The 20545-nt window shown below is 39.2% G+C and overlaps 1 protein-coding gene across 4 annotated transcripts in view; it reads left to right on the forward strand.

Moving 5' to 3' along the window:
- Positions 1 to 4385: 4385 nt before the first annotated feature.
- CEP152 (centrosomal protein 152) overlaps positions 4386 to 20545 on the forward strand; it is an 82503-nt gene continuing 66343 nt past the window's right edge. For 3 of the 4 annotated variants that reach the window (XM_033106906.1, XM_033106909.1, XM_033106908.1), the window contains exons 1-2: positions 4386 to 4507; positions 9615 to 9708. In XM_033106906.1, the coding sequence (XP_032962797.1) occupies positions 9622 to 9708 (87 nt within the window). In that variant the 5' untranslated portion in view covers positions 4386 to 4507; positions 9615 to 9621. Of the gene's footprint in view, positions 4508 to 4805; positions 4950 to 9614; positions 9709 to 20545 lie in introns of those variants that run through there. The other variant, XM_033106907.1, reaches the window with a different exon arrangement.

Here is a 20545-nt window from a genome sequence, read left to right on the forward strand (position 1 = left end):
CCTGATGTGCTTCCTCACCCTCTGATAGCTTTCTCCGGGTAGCCCTTCCTTAATAAATCATTTGCACCCAAATTTTCATCCCACGGTTCACTTCTATGAAGAACCTGACCTAAAACAGAAGAAGTTCAGACAACTTTAAACATGGGTCCCATTACTGCACTATGCTGCCTGTGTGTTCAAATCCATTAAAATTAAAATCCTGTAATATTTCTATGAATGGTATGATTATATTATGTTGTATTTTGTCAATATGTATTGAACGTGTTATATAAGCATTTAAAATACATACTAATTTAAATCTTGTTTGTGTATTTCTTTCCTTTCTAATCAGAGTGTTTCAAGAAACATAAGCAGAGTGGCCTTTGGGAGGGTGTGCATTCCATGTTCAAATATAATTCCTGTAGAACTGGATCTTTATTAAATGGTCATCATCACCTCTTCTGAGCTTTTACTGGTTTTCTGATTTAAAAACTCGTCATGAAAATCCTAAATATTAAAACCAGGCAATTGGTTCTCATACGCTTCTGGCCAAAGAATATTGAAGATGCAAAAGACCTACCATTCCACATACATTTCATCCCCCAACCTCCCCCCCCCTTTTTTTTGGGTAGGGAAAACGTAACTCAGCAACAATAAAGAGCTGGAGAGGAAAAATAGGAATTATTTATTTTTAAGGGAAGAATATGATCTCAATCATACGATTTTTATATCTCCAAATACTGCCTCGTAAATTATTCAAAAAACTTAAGTTTATCTCTATTCACATCCTTCTCCCTAAAGGGAATTTCAATTATCTTCAAGTGTGTATGAGCAGGAGCTTTGCAATGTTGTGCACAGAAATGACGAATAACCTTTCTTGGTGAACTTGAATAATGTGCTCGTTTTAATTTATGAATTCTAAACATTAGTAACCCCTAATACCTTACTTGGTAGATTCCTAAACATAAACTTTAGCTGTATGTAAAGATAAAAAGCCTATAAAATTGCAAGTTATTTTTCCATGATAACTGAAGAGATGACTTGCATGTTTGTATCATTTAATGGTCCATCAGGAAGAGCCTTCAGTCTGTGGGGACAGAGCCTCAGAGAGCAGTTTCCAGGCTCTCGGCCTCACATAGAAAGGTGCTGGCTCAGGTAGTAAATGGCCGTCGACTGTGATCAAATGGCCATCAGCTGTGGCTAGTTGGCTGTCAGCTGTGACCAGTGAGCCATTGGCCACTAATATAACTGCCATGGCTAGGCTAGCAGGAAATGGGGGCTAGCAAGAAGATGGTGGCTGAGCTGGCAAACGCCGATTGCAGTTAGGATGGCGGGTTGCGGGCAGTGTGGATTCAGCCTCCAGTGAGAGTATAGTGCCGCCAGCGAGAATATAGTAGTATGACTCCCCTATCTATGGCTCCGTGGGTGTTCCTTTTTGGCCTCACCATATCCTGCATTCTTATGTGGGGAGCGGGAGCAGAGACCCCACAGGCCGCCCCGCACGACAAGTCCCACCAGTGGGATGTGGATGATATTTGGAGAGTCATTTCTATTTTCAGATCGGGACTTTGAGGCTCAGAGAGGTTAAAGCAATTGTGTGGACAAAAGCTAGCAGGTAGGAGAGCTGGAACTTGAACTTGGATCATCTTTAAGTTCAGTGCTCTTTTGAGGGTAGCATTTCTCATTTCATGATGGCATTGCTTTGACCTGATAGTTTTACACCAAAGAGAAAGTGTCAAATACTTCTTAATAGGAGGGACCACATCTCATCAACAAGATGACATTTCCATTTGAAATGTAAACAAGTCTGGTACAGGTAGCGTCCTTCCTAGCTCCTAGGTGTGTCGGTTTAAAAAATGCAAGTCATTCCACAAGTAATCGCTTGTCCAGCATACCAGGTGTTTGGGAGTTTCTCTCTCCCCCACATTTGTCCTTATTACCCCAGAATACCTCTGCTTATGTTTCTCTGGACATGTTCATTCCTTGTATGCATCATACCTTACCTCTGTAGAATGCCTTTCCCACTCTAGGCTTCAAGCTCTTCTACTGGCTACCTTCTTCCTGCCTACTTCTCCAATCTTACCTCTAAATATCAGAATCCTTCACTTTTGTTGTTTTCCCCTTCACATTGCAATCACTCAGGTGAATCAAACTTCCTATTGACTCTCTCTTCCTCTTCCTCTAGCAACCTTCCCTGTTAGATCCTTCATTAGATATTCACTTGCTCCCCAAATTATTGCCTATTCTACTCACAGCACAGGTAGCAAACTATTTTTGTGTCTTGTTTGTCTTTTTATGTAAGCATCTTGCACCTCAAATAGAGTGTGGGTAGCTGCCTCGGTAGGGGTAAGGGTCCTGCCCCACACTTTGTATTCAAGCACCTAGGCCAGGAATTAAATAGGATAGGCAGTCAAGAAAAGTTTATTGATTACAGTATATTCATAACTCCACTCAAGTCCATTTTTAGAAGCAAGGGGCTCCAATTCTTTATTTAGCATCTTTTGTGACTTAGGTGCTTAAGCGTAATGTTTTATATGCAGTGACAAGCTCTAGATTTGGAGGTATAGGAACTGGGTTCAAATTCCCTCTTTGTCTCACACTAGCAATGTAGACATGGACAAGTCACTTAATTTTTTTTTGTCAGTTTCTTCCACTGTAAAATGAGATACTAACACCTGTCCTAGGTATTATATAATAACAGTCCACTTGGCTGTTGTGAGGACCAAATGAGCTAGTGTCTGTGAAAAAACGTACCAAATCCTAAAGCACTGAGTAAGGGATTATAAACACTGCCTCCTCATGTGCTCCTCGCAACTTACATCTTTTACGTTTTCATCCCTTTAAAAAGCAGTTGTTTGAGGGCAGGTATCACTTAGCATTCTCGCTGTAGCATTCCATCTTAACCCTTAGCACAGGACACTGCAAACAGCTTGTTGATGGACTTCAGTGAGATACGAAAAATCCCTAAGCTTAGTTCTCAATAACAGACACCTTGGCTCAGGTTTCAACAACTGCCATATACCTGAATGCCTTTGTTTGCTTTATCTGGCACAAAAACCCTTCATTATTTGTTCATTCATTTACTCATTTAACAAATTTGTTTTGAGTGCCTACCAGGGGCCATGAAACAAAGAAGCAAAATAAGAACCTTAAGATTTTAACATTGGCTTGAGTGAAACCAACACACAACTAATTATAGTAGATAGTAACTATAATAGGATATGTGCATTGTGTACAAAGGTGGGAAAGATTATTTCTGCCAAAGGAGGGATACGTGTGTCATGAAAGGCTTCAAGGAGGTGCTCACTTATCTTGACGACTGAGTAGGTGGGGAAGTAAGGTAGGGCAACACAGGAGAAAGAAATACCTCCAGCAAAACAAAAGCACTGTGGGAACCACAGGTGGCTCAGCCAGTGATTTTACTCACTCTGCTGCTATGGATTGAGTACCTATTATGCGCCAGAGACTTATGCTAATTTATGGAGTTATAGGGGTCATTGTAGGTATCACAGGTGCGGGATGGTGAGGTAGCAGAGGAAAAGTAGCCAGGTTATGAAGAGCCTTGAACAATTATTTGACTCCATATTAGTATATATGGAAAAAGGTTAAAAGGATATGTGAATCTGCTGCTACCAATTCCTTGATATTCACTGGAATCCTTTTAACCATGGAAGGTATGTACCGTAACGGGCTTTGCTGCAGACTGGGCAGTGCTGTCTTAAGGGACAGGCTGACATATACCTAAATGACAAGAACAGTCACACTCGAAATTCAAGCCGTGAATAAACATGTGCGACAATGTGCCATCTAATCAGTAATTAAAGAAACACAAATTCAAACGAGGCGGGACCAAGTAATTAAGAAGACAAAGTAAAACAACACCTAAGCTGTTTAGGTGATGGAGAGGCAGGCACCTTAGAGGATCAGAAGGGCAAATGCAAAAACTTCCAACGTAAGAGTTCGATGGGGAAGTGAAGGATTCTCTGTGCTGGGGTTTAGAAGTTGCCAGCACAGGCGGCACGAGTCACCGCCCCAGTCTCCAGCACCAGGTGGTGAGGGAAGGGGCAAGAGGCTCGGGCAAGGCCAGTTCATCGTCGCCAAAGGCAGTAGGCAAAGCGCTTGGGCTTCTCTAGGCAACGGATAAACCCGCCCTCCCCAGAGTCAACTCTCTTGTAATTGGCTTACGAATCCACCAATGGGCGCACAGGAGGATCTTCCCGCCGCCTCTGGCGCCTGCTTTCAAACAGCCGTACATTTGTAAGTGCAAGAGGACTTCTCAACCAAGCTCGGGCAAGGCGGAGACTTTCGCCTCCACACCCCGCCCCGCCCCTGCACGGCCCCGCCCACTAGAAGAGCCTCTGGTCGGCGATTGAAGGAGACAGCTGCTCCTCAATGACTTCAGGGCTCCGAAGTTCGGTTGTGACTAGGAAGGAGCTAGCCGATTAGAGCTAGGGTGAGGGGGTTTGCTAGAAGTTGGTCCTCGATCGGGGCTAGGGTTTCCCCACGGTGACAGCATCCGCAGCCTCTGGTGAGTTTCGCTTCGCGGCTGGGCTTGGGGGTGGAGTTACAGGGGATGCGGGGTCCTCGGGATTCTGGCTGAGGCTTCCGGGAGGGCTGATCACCCCCTCCCCAAATCCCGCTGGTAGACGGCTCGAGGGTTGCAGGACTCAGTCTTTGACTTTGAAGTGTCATCGAGACCCCAAGATCCTACTTAGCAGTGACATCTGAGAGGCCCTTTTCGCCTCTTCAAGGCTTCTGGGGTAGCCCTGAGACGCTACCCTTGGGACACCCCCGTGGTCACCCTTGCGCTTCGCCTGGCTCACAGTGGGTTCTCTGTACACGTGTGTTGAACGAGTGCCTGTGACGCTGGCAGCCAAAGCCAGCAGCCCCGGGCATCCTGGGCTCTGTGCAGCTTTGGCTTCCCGGTACTTATTTGTTGTGCAGTAGTTGACGCCAAATGGAGTTCCTTGGTAAGGCCCTTGATTTATTCATTCGTTCAGCCTGTGGGTGCCCACTCGCGGCATCCTCTGGGCATCCTGAATCGATTTGTCCAAGCTGCTGTCGTTAGCACTTACCACAGATTATTGTCATCATTTGTTTATGTTTATTTTCTTTCCCTCCACCAAGCCCTGTTAATCTTTGTTAATCTTGAACAGTGCTTGGTAAATAATTGTTGAATGAATGAATAGGCTTCCTAGGCTTGGTATTGCAAGTCTAAAACAGGCTGGTGTGCTCAGACTATTTCCATTCTAGAAAAGAAGCTAGCATGTAGGCAAGTAAGTAGAATTTACTAACTCTCAGGGCAATTATAAACCTTTTTTGTGGCACTTAACCTTTTCAGTCGTAGTCATGGATTTGAGTGTAATTTAAGCTGAATTGCGCCATATCCTTCACAATGCATGACAATTTATATGCACTCCCTAGATATGTGAATGCGTTCAACTAAATGAGAGGCTGAAATTGAAATCATAAGAAAAGTGTACGATATATAGACCAAAAGTGCAAAAGAGTTATTAATTCCATGGGGGAACAAGATTGGGAGGTCACCTTGAAGGGGGTGGCATTATTTGAAATAAGGTTTCCCACAGGCTGCACATTTACTTTTTCTAAGATATACTGAATGCTCTTTGTTCCTTTAACCTGTTTTGTAGTTGGCAGATTCCCATTCATCAGTAATAATGTCATAATAATAACTAAACTAAAAAAAAATTGGTTGGTGTACAGTGCTAAGCACTTTATATGCTTTATCTTATGAATCCTCCTAGTCAGTCTTTGAGGTAGTTATTGTTTTTACCCTCATTTTATTAACGAAGAAATGGAAACAATTTGCTCAAAGTTGCACAGCTGATAAATGGAAGAGCCAGAATTGCGCCCAGGTTGTCTGAATGAGTGCCCTCATTCTTAACTACTTACAGGCTGTATTGTATCCTTTAGGATCTATTTCTAATTAAGTCTTTCTGTGAAACTTCTCTGAACCTTCCTTTCCTTTTAGGCAAAGTTAATATTTGCTATGGGACTTTTCTCTATCACAGAATTTATTACAATGTATCATTGTAACTATTAATTTATATCATTGTTTCCCTAAGGGACTGTTAGCTCCCCATGGCTGGTACCATATCTTAGATACATCTACGGTATAACCTGGCATACAGTAGGTGCCCAGTAAAATTTTATTGAAATAATGAATACATATAGGACATCACAAATGTATTATATTCATTCACCAAATTTGTTGGGTGCCTACCATGTGCAAAGGGTAGGGGAGACATTTAATTTCTGCCTTCAGAGTGCCTACAGGCTACTAGAGGAAACAAAAACAATGCTACTTTTGATTTTGAATGTTTTGTCAAACTAAACACCCACTGGTCTTCTCATTGCAAGGAGGGCAAAGACAGCATAACCAGGAACAACATGATTGCTGAGGCTGAGCCCTTTCGATCTGAGTGTAAAGGACAGAACATAGTCTTGTTAATAGGTTCAGAAAAAGGTCTCTGTCAAGAAAGTATTAACTAGCTTGCTATTAAAATAAGCCTATTGTACACTTATTCTGTGTCTTGATTTTTTTAATGGTCAGTCAATAAATATACAAATATTTAATTATTTTTATTAGTGGCATCATATTGTTAAATGTATTCGAAGGTACTTTAAATAGGGCAAATGTTTTTTCAGCATATTAATATTGATAGTTCATGCTTTCTCCAGCAACTCATGAGGATGCCTGTTTCCTATAAAAGGGGCACCACTAGGTGTTACTAAGTTTTGTTTTTGTTTTTGTTTTTAATTTACTGGTTGAAAATCATATTTCATTGTTTAAATGGAACTTTGAATTCTGGATGAGCATAAGCATCTTTTCAAGTTAGTTTGGGCATTTACATATCTTTCTTTTAATGAATTGTCATGTCAGTTGCCCATTTTTAAATTGGGTTTTTTTTCTTATTATTTCTTTGTGAGAATTGTATAGTGTGTTAGTACTTTGTCGCATGTTTTGCAAATATTTTTCTCATTATTTCTCATTATTTTATCTTTTGACTTTGTTAGTGATGTATTTTTCCATACAGAACATTTAACTTATTAATGTTGTCTTTTGCCATATACAAACTTTATTTTATCATGGTTAAGTTTCTGTCGAGGTTTTCCTTTATGGCTTCTGAGTTTACTGTGTTGCTTTTTTTTTTTTTTTTTTTTGAAATCTCTTATTGTTCTGAATAGTAAAGTCTCTGACAGCAGTGTAATTAGTAGTGATTAATAGGTTGAAGAAAAGCATTAGCTTTTATTTTAAATTATAGTTAAAATATTAATTACCTTTTTAGTCCTTTTTTTTTTTAAAACCACAGTAAGTTTATCAAATTTCCCGTTATGCCTAAAATAGTTTCTTAAGGTCTCTGGTAGTTTGTACTTTTCAGAAGGAAAACCTGTTTGTATCTTTTCTTCCTCAGTGGAGAGAAATTTTGGCCTGCAGATATTTTCAGATTTCTTCTTTAATGACATCGTTTGAATTTAAAATGCCATTCAAGGAGAGATACACTTTGGTCTTTTACATTCTCTTCGCTTAAAAATGAAAATACCTTGTAGAATTCATTATTCTCTATCTTAGTGTTCTTTTTCAATATTCAACAGAAATTGGTGGCAGGTTAGTGAAAGACTGAAATAAACCCCCTCCCTTCCTTTACCTCATAAAGGAGAAATTAACCCAAATTCCATCTTCTGGCTTTAACTGTAAAATGCCAGAAGAGGTGGAGAATACTATAAGACTCAGAGGCAGGAAAGACTATTCATGCCTAGAGAATCCAGGGGTATCTTTAAGGTCCAGCTTAATCTCATTTTTTTTAGGGAGCCAGGATTTAAATGGACTAGTGTTTTCATTATCTATAGGTTCCATAGACTTGATGTTCACTTCCATTAGTGAAAAAACCCCAGGGACATGAGCTCGTGTATGTTTCCCTCATCTTTTCAGCTATATTATAGGTTCTTTATCATATTCAGATCTCCATCTTATGCTGGTATACAAGAGGGTTCTTGTAGCTGCTGGATGGAGAAAAGGTTCAGATTTCCCCAAGCTTATATATTTTCCCTTTCAGTGAAAAAGTGCACACATCCCTTCCTCTTTGTAGCCCTGGCACAGAAACAGCAAGGAGCAGTTCTGGTTCAAGAAGCAGAGGCCAGAAGGGTTTACTGTTGATGCAAGGAGTCTGAGTTGATAGAGTTGAAAGGGATGAGTTAGGTGTAGGGACCAGAGAGCAAGGGATAAAAAAGGTGGGCTGCAAATTAGAGTTTGGCCAAGAAATGTACTTCAGTCCTTGAAAAATAAAAACTGGACATAACGGGGATTTCATCCTTCGAAGTCACATTTGTGTTCATCTGTAATACCGTATTTCACCTATTCTAACGTGCACATTTTCTTTTCACATTTTAACGTCCACCAAGGCAGGCTGCATTTTAACATTAATGCCGTGTCATAATTTAACTGGCCACATCTTTTCTTAGTGGTACAAATGGAACTGTGGCATATAATCAAGGGTGCCTTAGATCTGACGAAGTGGAATATCTTTTGCTATAGAGCTACTGGCTTGCTTCAACGTGTATGATCATAGTTCTCAAACGTTAACATGAGGGAGTTGAGTCCTTTATGGTAAAATGCCTTTGAATGGCTGGGTCTATGCTTCTTATTTTACGTCCAAATTTAATGACATTTCAGAGCCTGAAAAGTGTAGCGATATGAGCTGTGGCTCAGGCTCACATCAAAGTGCATTTCACTGGCTTGCAGACGAGGGGACTGAACGGAGGGCAGTATCAGGCTGGGTAATTGATGACGCCTGCCTACTTTTTTTTTTGTCAGAGCTTTGAAATTCTGAGTAGTGTCTGTGTAGTGTCATGATCCCTAAGTATAATTCAAATCATCAGCAGCCTTTTGACTGTAAGCACTTGAAAACCCATTTCCTGCTGTTGCTTCTGCCACAGCAGTTACCATTCTCCAGGGAACTCGTGCTGTTGCTTTTGGACCTCCACAGTGGTACAGCTTCACAGCCTTCACTTCTGTTTTTCCTGAGGGTTTTTTTTTTTTTTTTTTTTTGCCAGAACCTGATTTTATCAAGCTATCTGGAGTTTACCAGATTCTAAATGGTTTTTGGGTGGCAATCATTAACTCAGGATTTAGTAGCTCTCTTTTTGTAAAACATGAAATTTGGATTTGTGACATTCAATGGATGAAGCAAATTGTGGAGGATAATAGCTGTGCCATATTGAATACATCAAGTTAGAAACTTTGAGCATAGTCTTAACATTTTCATGTTTTGGCACATTTCTAGTTGATTATTATCTTATTTTTTTGTGTGGACAAAAATCTTATTGTTTTTAGTTATGTTTTCCAGACCACTAGAAAGGTCTAGTTGTAAGTCGATTAGCTTTTTGCATTTTTTGCCCCGTGAATTGCTGTCATATGTCTGTTTTCTGTGAATCACAGTTAGTTTGACAGAACTCTCTTTATATGTGGAGTCCTACCTATTTGTCGTACATAAGTTGTGTGTGTCTTCTTCCTGGCTGCTGTTGTCTTTTTTGTGTATGACATCTATTGTATAGTTTGGTCTTGCGAGATTTGGGGGATATGTCGAAAACCAAACATCTTTCTCTTCCTGCAGGAAGACCATGTCATTAGACTTCGGCAGTGTGGCCCTTCAGACACAAAACGAAGAGGAAGAATATGACAAAGAAGACTATGAAAGGGAAATAGAGGTAAGTTGCTGAGAAAAAAACAAACAACTCCAAACCCAATCTTAAACAATTTTATCTCCTGATCAAAATTATGTCTTCTTGTGTCATTTTGAAGGAATTTGCAATTTTTTTTCACCCCTAAAACCTGATCAGCATTTGGACTTTTAAAAGGTGGATGAGTGGAATGCTTCCTTTTTTGAGACAAGAATAAAACACAACTGTGAATGATGCCATCAGATAAATGGTTAGATTCTTTTCATTTAGGAGGTAGTAACTGGCTTTGGAGGCACAGGGTTCTAGATGCCAAGCAATCTATATATTTTGTCATTGCAAGTTAAAATAACAAATTGGCTGATCAAACCTAAGTTTTTTGCATATCCACAAGCTTTTTCAAACCTCCTCAGTCTCCCTGACCTTATGATAGCAGAGCAGTTCATAGCCATGAGAGGTCTTTTCTTGCCTTTCTAGTTGGTATCTTTGGGATTGTCAGCTGGGTTATAAGTGTTAGCAGTAAGGGAATGCATATGGCTTGACCAAGTCTGGCAAGGTTCTTTGCTTTGGGTAGCTTATATCCTAGTGGAAGCAGATCATAAACAAGTAAACATGTGAATAAAGTAATTTAAATGAGTGATAATTCAGCACTGATCAATGATAAGGAGACAAATTGGGTGATGTTAAAGCAACTGGTAGGGAACTGGTGACGGAAGTTCTCTTCAAGGAGGAAACGTTTAAGTTAAGACTTATGAGAAAGAAAAGCCATGCAGATGCCGGAGGAAGAATATTTAGACCAAGACACCAATGAGTGTAAAACCCGGAAGTTGGGAAGAGACTCTGTGTATCTGCAGAATAGCCGGAAGGCGGTGTTGTTGGGATTGTGTGAGAAAGGGGTAAGTGGTGGAGATGGGGCAAAGAGGTGGGCTGGGCCAGATTGTGGTATGTCATGGTAAGACGTTTGTAGTTTATTCTAAGAGCAATGGGAAGCCAGTGGAGAATTTTAAGCAAGGAAGTGATATCTGATCATATTTTTGAAAGACCTTTCTGAATGCTGTGTGGTGAGTAGACTAATGGAAAAAAGGAGTAAGAGGAGATTATATTTATATATAGTGTTTAACAGAATTCTTGGCACATAGTAACTATTCAGTACCAGTGGCAACAGGAATAGTAGCCATTAGTGGAAGTCAATTTACTTGTTAGGATTGTTTTTACCTTGAGTCAAATTTCTTGATTATGGTAACAGGCTTCTTTTGGACTAAGACTATGCTTGATATGACCCATTTTCTAATATGTAAAAAAATCCTTTTTAATAGTTACTGTGGACCATTAGTATCAATAGGAAGCAAGGGATAGGGTCCATTTCTTATGTCACTGGCAGTAGAGCCAAGGTAGGGGCAGCTCAGTGGTTTTGTCCATAGACGTGTGTTGTTTGGTTGCACATTGTTTTTAAAAAGTCGAATCTATATTTAAAGACTGGAAAATTTCATGTAACAGTCCAGAGCTTCCATCTTCTCTTGAGACAGCCTACGCCCTGGCCACGCGTGGCCTGTGTCCGCACATGGCAGCAGGCAGGCTGGAGCTGAGCAGTGGCTCTCCTTTCCCAGCTGGCCACTGTCCCACCTCTCACACAGACACGGGCTTATGCATTTGGACGCGCAAGCTTCACTCTTGTAAATTCTCTGCCAGGTCTCTGAGGACCTTGGATTTTGTGACCCTGGCCAGGGTGTCCAGATTTTGACAGGGTCCTTTACAACAATTGTGGCAAAGATGGAGATGAGGATTTTCTGTTACTCTGTGAACTCACAGCATGAGGTGTTCATGACCCCACTGGCTTTGGATGGTTTGCTGGAATTTAGCTACTGGGATTTTTGAGAGGATAAGTTTCAGTAATTACTACAGTCGACTTTAAAGAAAAAATAATCTGATAGGTGATTTTTTCATTGGAAAAGGTATTAGAGTGACGGGGTATTAGAGAGAACTTACTGCTAAGTGTATGGTGTGTTGAAAGTTATAAAGGGGGCATTAGTTAAGGAGCAGTTAATTCTAGATAATATAGAATAGAGCCATTGGAATCATGTTTTGACAGATTGTGTGCTGAGTAGGGAATTTCCAGAGGCAAAAGAGCTTTTAAGAGGTGAAGTATCTAAGAATGAGTGTTTCAAGCAGAGTGGAAGAAAAGAACACATAGCTAACTTGACTCTAACATGGTGATTACTGTTTATGTTAATGAAAAGTGTTTTTACATAGTTTTAAAAAATTGCTTCCAGGGAAGAAGTGAAGTCAGAGGCTGGAGAGTTTCAGATTTTTAGCAACAAAATTCAGAATTCATAAAAATCCAGCTATATATATATTTTGTCATTGCAAGTTAAAATAACAAATTGGCTGATCAAACCTAAGTTTTTTGCATATCCACAAGCTTTTTCAAACCTCCTCAGTCTCCCTGATCCTATGATAGCAGAGCAGTTCATAGCCATGAGAGGTCTTTTCTTGCCTTTCTAGAAAAGGAAAGAGTGATCTTTTCTTGCCTTTCTAGTTGGCATCTTTGGGATTGTCAGTTGGGTTATAAGTGTTAGCAGTAGGGAATGCATATGGCTTTCTCTACTTAGTGAATCACTTCGTATTCGGGTCACTTATGAGGTCAGACAATTAAGTTCGCGAACTCACCCTAGAAAAACTGCTACAGACCTCATTGCCAAATATCACCACGGTCACCTTTGAAGTGCTCCCCTTGGGAAGCTATGCATGGATACCAGTGCCTAGTCCACACTTCAAAGCAATTTTGGAACTCTTTTTCTGAAATGGCCATCAGAGCTGTCGTCTGATTACCCTTGATGTCCTGAATGTCATCCAAATGTCTTCCTTTCAATATTTCCTTTATCTTCGGGTAAAGAAAGAAGTCATTGGGGGCCAGATCAGGTGAGTAGGGAGGGTGTTCCAATACAGTTGTTTGTTTACTGGCTAAAAACTCCCTCACAGACAGTGCCGTGTGAGCTGGTGCATGGTCGTGATGCAAGAACCATGAATTGTTGGCGAAAAGTTCAAGTCATTTTCATCTTAACTTTTTCAGGCAGCCTTTTCAGCGTTTCCAAATAGTACACTTGGTTAACTGTTTGTCCAGTTGGTACAAATTCATGATGAATAATCCCTCTGATATCAAAAAAGGTTAGCAACATCATTTGGACTCTCGATTTGGACTGATGAACTGTTTTGGTAGTGGAGAATTGGCTGACTTCCATTGTGCACTTTGACGCTTTGTTTCAGGATCATATTGGTATACCCATGTTTCATCACCAGTGATAACACGGCTCAAAACATCGTGTTGCCTCTCCAAAAGGTCTTGGCAAACTTTGACTCTCCTTTGCTTTTGTTCATTGGTGAGCTCCTTTGGGACCATTTTTGCACACACCCTTCTCATGCCAAGATTTTCAGTTAAGATTTTTCTAACTATTTATCAAAGTTTACTTGGTCTGCTGTGCTTCTCACTGTCAGCCAACGATTTTGATGCATCATTTGATGAATTTTTGCAATGTTTTCATCAGTTCTGCTTGTTACCGGCCGCCCTGACCTCTCTTCATCAGTGATGCATTCTTTCCTCTCAGAAAAGTGTTTAATTCATTTGTTTTCTTCGTGGCATTATCCCCATAAACTTGGACTAACATGTCCCTGATTTCACCTCTAGTCTTGCCAAGTTTAACAAGAAATTTAATGTTCATTGCTCTAATTCAAGCTCAGACATTCTCATGGCGGCACACAAAAACACGCAACAACAATAATGAATGCCACTCAGCAAGACACCACCACACGTCCACACGAACACAGCTGTGAGGTTATGAAACCTTACCGAGTTGTTTGTACAGTGCTGCCAACGTAAGCGCACAGTGTGGCAAGTTCGCAAACTTAAATGTCAGACCGCGTATTGGGAGGAATACCCGTATCCCTGAGGATGTGCTGTAGGTCTTGTCAGCCGTGCCATATCTGACGTACAGTCTGTGCTACTAAGGATTTTGAGATCCTCTTTCTGTACATGGCAGAATAATCCTGATTTTGACCTTTGGTATGAATGGCTAGTGTGTTCATGGCTAATATGAACACACTTTACCTAGCTGAATTTTAATCTTGTTGCTTTGGAGTCAGTTGGGATTTTGTCCACACTTTCCCATATGTCAGTGACTAAGCCATAGACAAAGTCCAACCTCCATGGCATCCTATTTATCAGCTCTACAGTTACGATCTTGTCTTTTCCATTTCTATTCAGTCCATTGTTTGCACTTCAGAGCAAATGGAGAAAATGTGTTTAATCTTCAGAAAAAGAAGGTTTAGTAAAGTGATTCAATATTCAGAGGACATTTAAATCAGTGGAATCTCAAGCCACGGCCCACCATGAGTAGACCCACATTTTGAAAAAAACTCCAAGGCATGTGTAATCGTTTCTAGTTGTTACAATTCTAAATGGTATGTTGGTAAAAGTTTGGCCACTGTGGGTCAAGGCATGGCGGGGAAGTGTCTAACCTAGTGTTTCACCTGCGACTCCGTCTCCCACCCAGTAGACAGAAGAGATCAGGGTGCACGTAAGCGAGGGTGATGATCGTGGGGATATGGTATCATGCCAGTTAATATCCATGTCACATCTTATTGGAGCACGTTACTTTCCTGCTGTGTCACTTGAGAACTACTGATGTAGTTGTCCTCATGGCTACTTAGTAGATGCCCTCCACAGTATTTCGGGCAAACTTTTACTTGTAAAGCTGGCCGAGAGAAGAGGAATTCAAACATCCTTTTTCAGATATTATAGAAATATAGTGGTACTGTGACAGGAATGGTTGTTATAAGCTTCAAGGTTATTGATAAAGCCATAGCTTAAGGTAGATTGTCATTTGGGACCTCCAGTTTGTGGAAGTACCCGTGCGCTCTGCTGTCACCAGAAGTAGCTCTGTGATCATTGCTTGGTTCTTGATAACAACATTAGGTATGTAAGTATTTTGGAGCTGGTGGTTTGGGTCAGAAGTACTTAGTAATACAGGCTATCGAGACAATACTAGCTGATGATGGTTCACTTAGTGATGATATATTTGAAACCTGGAAAATGATCTTGAGTAGAAAGGTAGGTGATTTAAGTAGCAGATGATGGACAGAAACTTGCATCTGGTAGTACTGATTTGAGTCCCTCTTAGTTTTTATATTGGTACTCCTCTAATACAATAATAAAGCTAAACTGAGCTTGGAATTGTGTATTTTAGAGGTAAAGATCCCATTGCTTAGCCTTCCACTTTTTAAAAAATCTTTATTCAATTATTGAGGTGACAATGGTTAGTAAAATTATATAGTTTTCAAGTGTGAATTTCTATAATACGACATCTGCTCACCACCCAGAGTCAGTTCTCCTTCTATCACCATATATTTGATCCCCTTTACTCTTTTCTGCCACTCTCCACCCCCTTACCCTCTGGTAACCACTAACTTGTCTTTGTCTATGAGTTTTTGTTTGTTTGTTCGTTTGTTGCTTTCAGTTTTATATCTATCCCACATGAATGAAGTCATATGATTCTTGACTTTTTCTATCTGACTTATTTCATTTAGCATGATAATCTCAGGATCTATCCATGTTGTTGCAAATGACAGTATTTCATCTTTTCTTATGCCAAGTAATATTCCATTGTATATATGTACCACATCTTCTTTATCCAATCATCTATCAAAGGATGCTTTGGTTGTTTCCATGTCTTGGCCACCGTGAAGAATGCTGCGATGAACATAGGGGTACATATATATTTTACAGATAAATGTTTTCAGATATTTTGGATAGATAGCCAGAAGAGGAATTGCTGGGTTGTATGGTAATTCTATTCTTAATTTTTTGAGGAGCCTCCATACTGTTTTCCAGCCTTCCACTTTTTTTAACTGCTTTGCTTGATGTAATTATGGAAACATTTTGGTATTTTTGTCCCCACTAGAGGGAGTTGTAAAGCTACTACTTGTTTACATTTTATATTATTTGACTTATTTTGTGGAATTTTCTTGTCATCACCCAAGAAAATCAAAGAAACAAATGGTTGAATATTCATATTATATTTTTTTCTGATGTTTTTCTTTAGCAATTTCTTACACTTTATCTAGATTGTACCTTTTAATCTTTCCCATAATGTACAGATATTTTTCAGGGACTGTGACAATGGGAACAAAAACCGAACTCTGGCAGACAGAAGTGTGATTATATACAAACAGGTGGAAATTAAGTGTATTCCAGTGACTGACTAAATGTCACGTTGGAGAAAATAGAAGTGGGAATGGAGAGATTCAGGTCCTGGGACTGTAACTGTCACTTTTCATGGGCCCTTTACAGGTACCTTCTTTGGGCCTTGGTTTGCTGACCTTGAGTAGGAGTGGTTTGGCTGGGAAGAGCACCAGTGTTCTTTCAGGCCTAATGTTCTATTTATGTGTTATCTGTAGTGCTGTGGATATTTGTCTAATGCTGCTGTATTTCTCTTTCAGGTATATGACAACCTAGTCAGCCTTCCCCACTAACATTATAAAATTTAGTTTAACTAATGGATTGGATTTTTTTTTTTTTTTTAATTCTGCGCAGAATATAATTCAGCAACTAAAGCTCTAGCTGCCAAGTTATTTGGCCCTTTATCAATCCCATATTGGGTCTTTTCAAGGATGTTTTTAACTTGGCTCTTAGGTTAAATAGAAGATTCTGTGTAGTTCGTATCCATGAAAGCATTATTTAACAATTTATATTTTAAAATATCGGAATCTTTTCAGTATACTTATAAGGCAACCTGTTCAAAGGCACGTGAGTGTTGGCTAGTCCATTTGCTGCTTTTCTCTTGGGAGAAGATGTACAGTTTGTAATCGGAGAAGTATTGCTTTCATGAATGTCGAGGATTACAGTCTCTGACGACAGTCTGCTTAGTTAATTTAGGTTGAAAATCTTAACAAAAAGTTTATGTGTTCTCTGTTTTACATTCCCCTTACACATAGGCTTTTTGGATGTTCCACATGGGCTGTTTTGAAGTGTTTTGTTCCTGAAGTAAAATGCTCTCATTTTTTCCTTTCTTTTTAAGGAAGAGCCATGTGAAGTGGTGAAGGGACAAGGGTTTATAGAATAGTTTAGAATGCATTTCAATAGAAGCCTTAGCAATGACAAATTATCTTTTTTCTAGGGATGGTATCTCTTTAATTATTAAACTCAGTTGATACAGTCATATCCCAATGAGAAGATTGCATTTGCAACCAGAAAGCAGTCTGATGAATTTGAATGTGATGAGTGGACTTAAATCTTGTCATTTATAAGGATTGTTATCTTTGCCCTTGAATCTATTTGGTAGTTGAGTGGATGTTTAATGAGGAAAATTTATAGTTTTTAAAATTTTCTATTTGGTAACATGCATAAGTTGATTTGGTAATTCTGTATTTTCTGGCACAAGCTTCCATGACCAAAAGCAATATCCATTTGACAGTGACTATGAGGACAGTGACAATAAAAAGTCAAAAATTTATTTTCAATTACAGTTGAAATTCAGTATTTATTAATTTCAGGTGTACAACATAGTGGTTAGACATTTATATAACTTACAAAGTGATCCCGCTGATAAGTCTTGCACCTACCTGACACCATATATAGTTGTTACAGTATTATTGACTATATTCTCTAAGATGTACTTTACATCCCTTGACTATTTTGTAACTGCCAATTTATACTTCTTAATCCCTTCATCTTTTTCACCCAGCCCCCTGCCCTCATCCAGTCTGTCAACCATCAGTTTGTTCTCTGTATCTCTGAGTTTGTTTCTATTTTGTTTATTTTGTTATTTAGATTCCACATATAAGTGAAATCACGTGGTATTTGTCTTTATCTGACTTATTTCATTTAGTATAATACTCTCTAGGTTCATCCATGTTGTCACATATGGTAAGATTTCATTCTTTTTTATGGCCGAAGAATATTTCATTGTATATATGTACCACATCTTTATCCATTGTCTTTTGATAGGATTATTTAATCCATTTACATTATGTAGTTATTGCCATTTTATTGTTTTTGTAGTTCTCTGTTTCTTATTCTCTTGCTCTCTTCTCTTGTATGTTGATGACTTTTTGTAGTATTGTGTTTGGGTTTCTTTTTCTTTATTTCTTGTATATCTCTTGTAGAGTTTTGGTTTGTGGTTACCATGTGCTTCATATATACCAAGCTATGTTTATAGCAGTTTATTTTAAGTTATGGTTGCTTAAGTTGGAATACATTCTAAAATCACTACCATTTTTACTCACCTCCACATTTATGTTTTTGTTATTATTTTTTATTTCTTGTGTGAGTGTGTGTGTACATCCCTTAATTTACTGTTGTAATTACACATAATCTTTCTATTTTTGCCTTTTAACAACTTTCTATTAGCTTTAATGTTGGTTGATACACTGCTTTTATTATGTGTTTGCCTTTGTCAGTGAGAACTTTTTTCTTTGCAATATTTTCTTATTCATATGTTTAATTTTTTTTCTTCCTCTTCTTAAAAAATTCCCTTTAACATTTCTTGTAATACTGGTTTGGTGGTGATGAATTCCTTCAGGTTTTTCTTGTCTTGGGAAGCTCCTTATCTCTCCATCGATTCTAAATGATAACCCTGCTGGGTAGAGTAATCTTGGTTGTAGGTCCTTGCTTTTTATCACTTTGAATATCTTGTGCCAGTCTTTTCTGGTCTGCAAAGTTTCTGTTGGGAAATCAGCTGGTAGTCTTTGGGAGCTCCCTTGTAGGTAACTAACTGCTTTTCTCTTGCTGCTTTTAAGATTCTCTCTTTGTCTTTAACCTTTGGCATTTTACTTGTGATGTGTCTTGGCGTGGGCCTCTCGGTTCGTCTTGTTTGGAACTGGCTTGTATGTCTGTTTCCTTCACCAGGTTAGGGAAGTTTTTAAATCATTATTTCTTCAAACAGGTTTTCAATCCCTAGCTCTCTCTCTTCTCCTTCTGGTACCCCTATGATGTGAATGCTTGATGTTGACCTAGAGGTTCCTTAAACTCTTTTCATTTTTTAAAATTCTTTTTTCTTTTTGCTGTTCTGATGGGGTGTTTTCTGCTACCTTGTCTTCCAAATTGCTGATTTGATCCTCTGCTTCATCTAATCTTCTGTTGATTCTGTCTAATGTATTCTACAGTTCAGTTATTGTATTCTTCATTTCTGACTGGTTCTTTTTTGTGTTTTATATCCTTTTTTATATTTCCTATCTTTTTGTTGAAGTTTTCACTGAGATTATCTGTTCTTCCTTTAAATTCATTGAGCACCCTTATAACCAATGTTTTGAACTCTGCATCTGGTAGATTATTTGCCTCTATTATGTTTAGTTCTTTTTTCTGGAGTTTTGTCCTCTTCTTGCATTTGGGATGTTTCTTTGTTTCTTCATTTTGTCTGACTCTCTCTGTTTGTTTCTATATATTAGATAGATCTGCTACATCTCCTGGTCTTGGGATAGTGTCCTTATGTAGTAGGTGTGTTGTGGGGCCCAGTGGTGCAGTCTCCCTGTTCACCTGAACTGGGTGCTCCAGGGGTGTCCCTTGTGTGGGCTGTGTGGGCCCTCCTATTGTAGTTGAGTTTTGTTTGCTGTTTGCATGTCAGTAGGTGGGATTGACCCTCAGGCTGATTGACTCTGATTGATCTGTGGGTGACTACAGTGAACAAGCTGTTATGTGGGGGCTTATCCCATAGAGCAAGAATTGCTTCAATGGGGCTCTGGTGCCTGCCAGGTTCACCCTTTGAGTATGTCATTTGTGCCTAAATGGGTGGTACTCTGGTGTGGTCTAGAGCCAGCCACCAGGTGTGTTGGTTCGGGGCTGTAAGGAGGGGCTCTGGTGCAGGCCAAGGTCAGGCACTGCCTGTTGCCAGTGGGGCCACCTGGTAAGGAGGAGGGCACACTTTGATCCTGGGAAATGGAAGACTTGGGGGTGGGATTTTGTTCCTGAATGCCTTATTAGGAGGACTCCCTGATTTAGTTTCTTTCTTCCCTGAAAGTTATGGAAGCCAAGTAATATGGCTCAGCTATACCAAAGAACTTGATGGAAAATTTGACGGAGTTTTTGAAGGTGTATACAACTATTTAAAAATGTTTGTGTGTGTGTGTGTGTGTGTGTGTGTGTGTGTGTGTGTACAGAGGGTGCCAAAAAATATATACACATTTTGTATAAGGAAAAGCTGTATTAAACTATGCTGATGGTAACCACTTTGAGCACCTCTTGTAATTGCAGAAGTTAAACATGACTTGTATTTATGTTTTGTTATTGGTATGTATTAAATATTGCAATTTTAATATAATGTTTTCCTTTCTTAAAATGTGTATACATTTTTCTGGCACTGTGTGTGTGTGTGTGTGTGTGTGTGTGTGTGTGTGTGTAGTATTTTATACGGCACTAAATACTATAGGGATGATATTGCTGCTTGATAAGTTTACTTATGGAGCCAGAAACATTCAGAAGGGCTTACTGTGTTTCCCCGAAAATAAGACCTAGCCAGACAATCAGCTTTAATGCATCTTTTGGAGCAAAAATTAATTGAAGAGCCAGTCTTATACTAGATTATATAAGACCCGGTCTTATAGTAAAATATGATTGGGTCTTCTATTAATCTTTTCTCCAAATAACATATTAGAATTGATTGTCCGGCTAGGTCTTATTTTTGGAGAAACACAGTATTGTTTATGCTCAAATTAATTTTCTTCCATAGATGTCAATTTTTCAATTACACCTTTGTGGTGTCACAGAGAAATCTACAAAAACTACTTAATTAGTGTGTAGCTTTTTCTATCTTTGTTAGGGGGAAAAATGTACTGTTCAGATGCCCCTGTCGTGGTTCCCCTGAATTTTAAGGCTATGTAC

Source organism: Rhinolophus ferrumequinum, chromosome 6 (assembly GCF_004115265.2).
Source record: "Rhinolophus ferrumequinum isolate MPI-CBG mRhiFer1 chromosome 6, mRhiFer1_v1.p, whole genome shotgun sequence".
Classification (NCBI taxonomy): Eukaryota; Metazoa; Chordata; class Mammalia; order Chiroptera; family Rhinolophidae; genus Rhinolophus; species Rhinolophus ferrumequinum.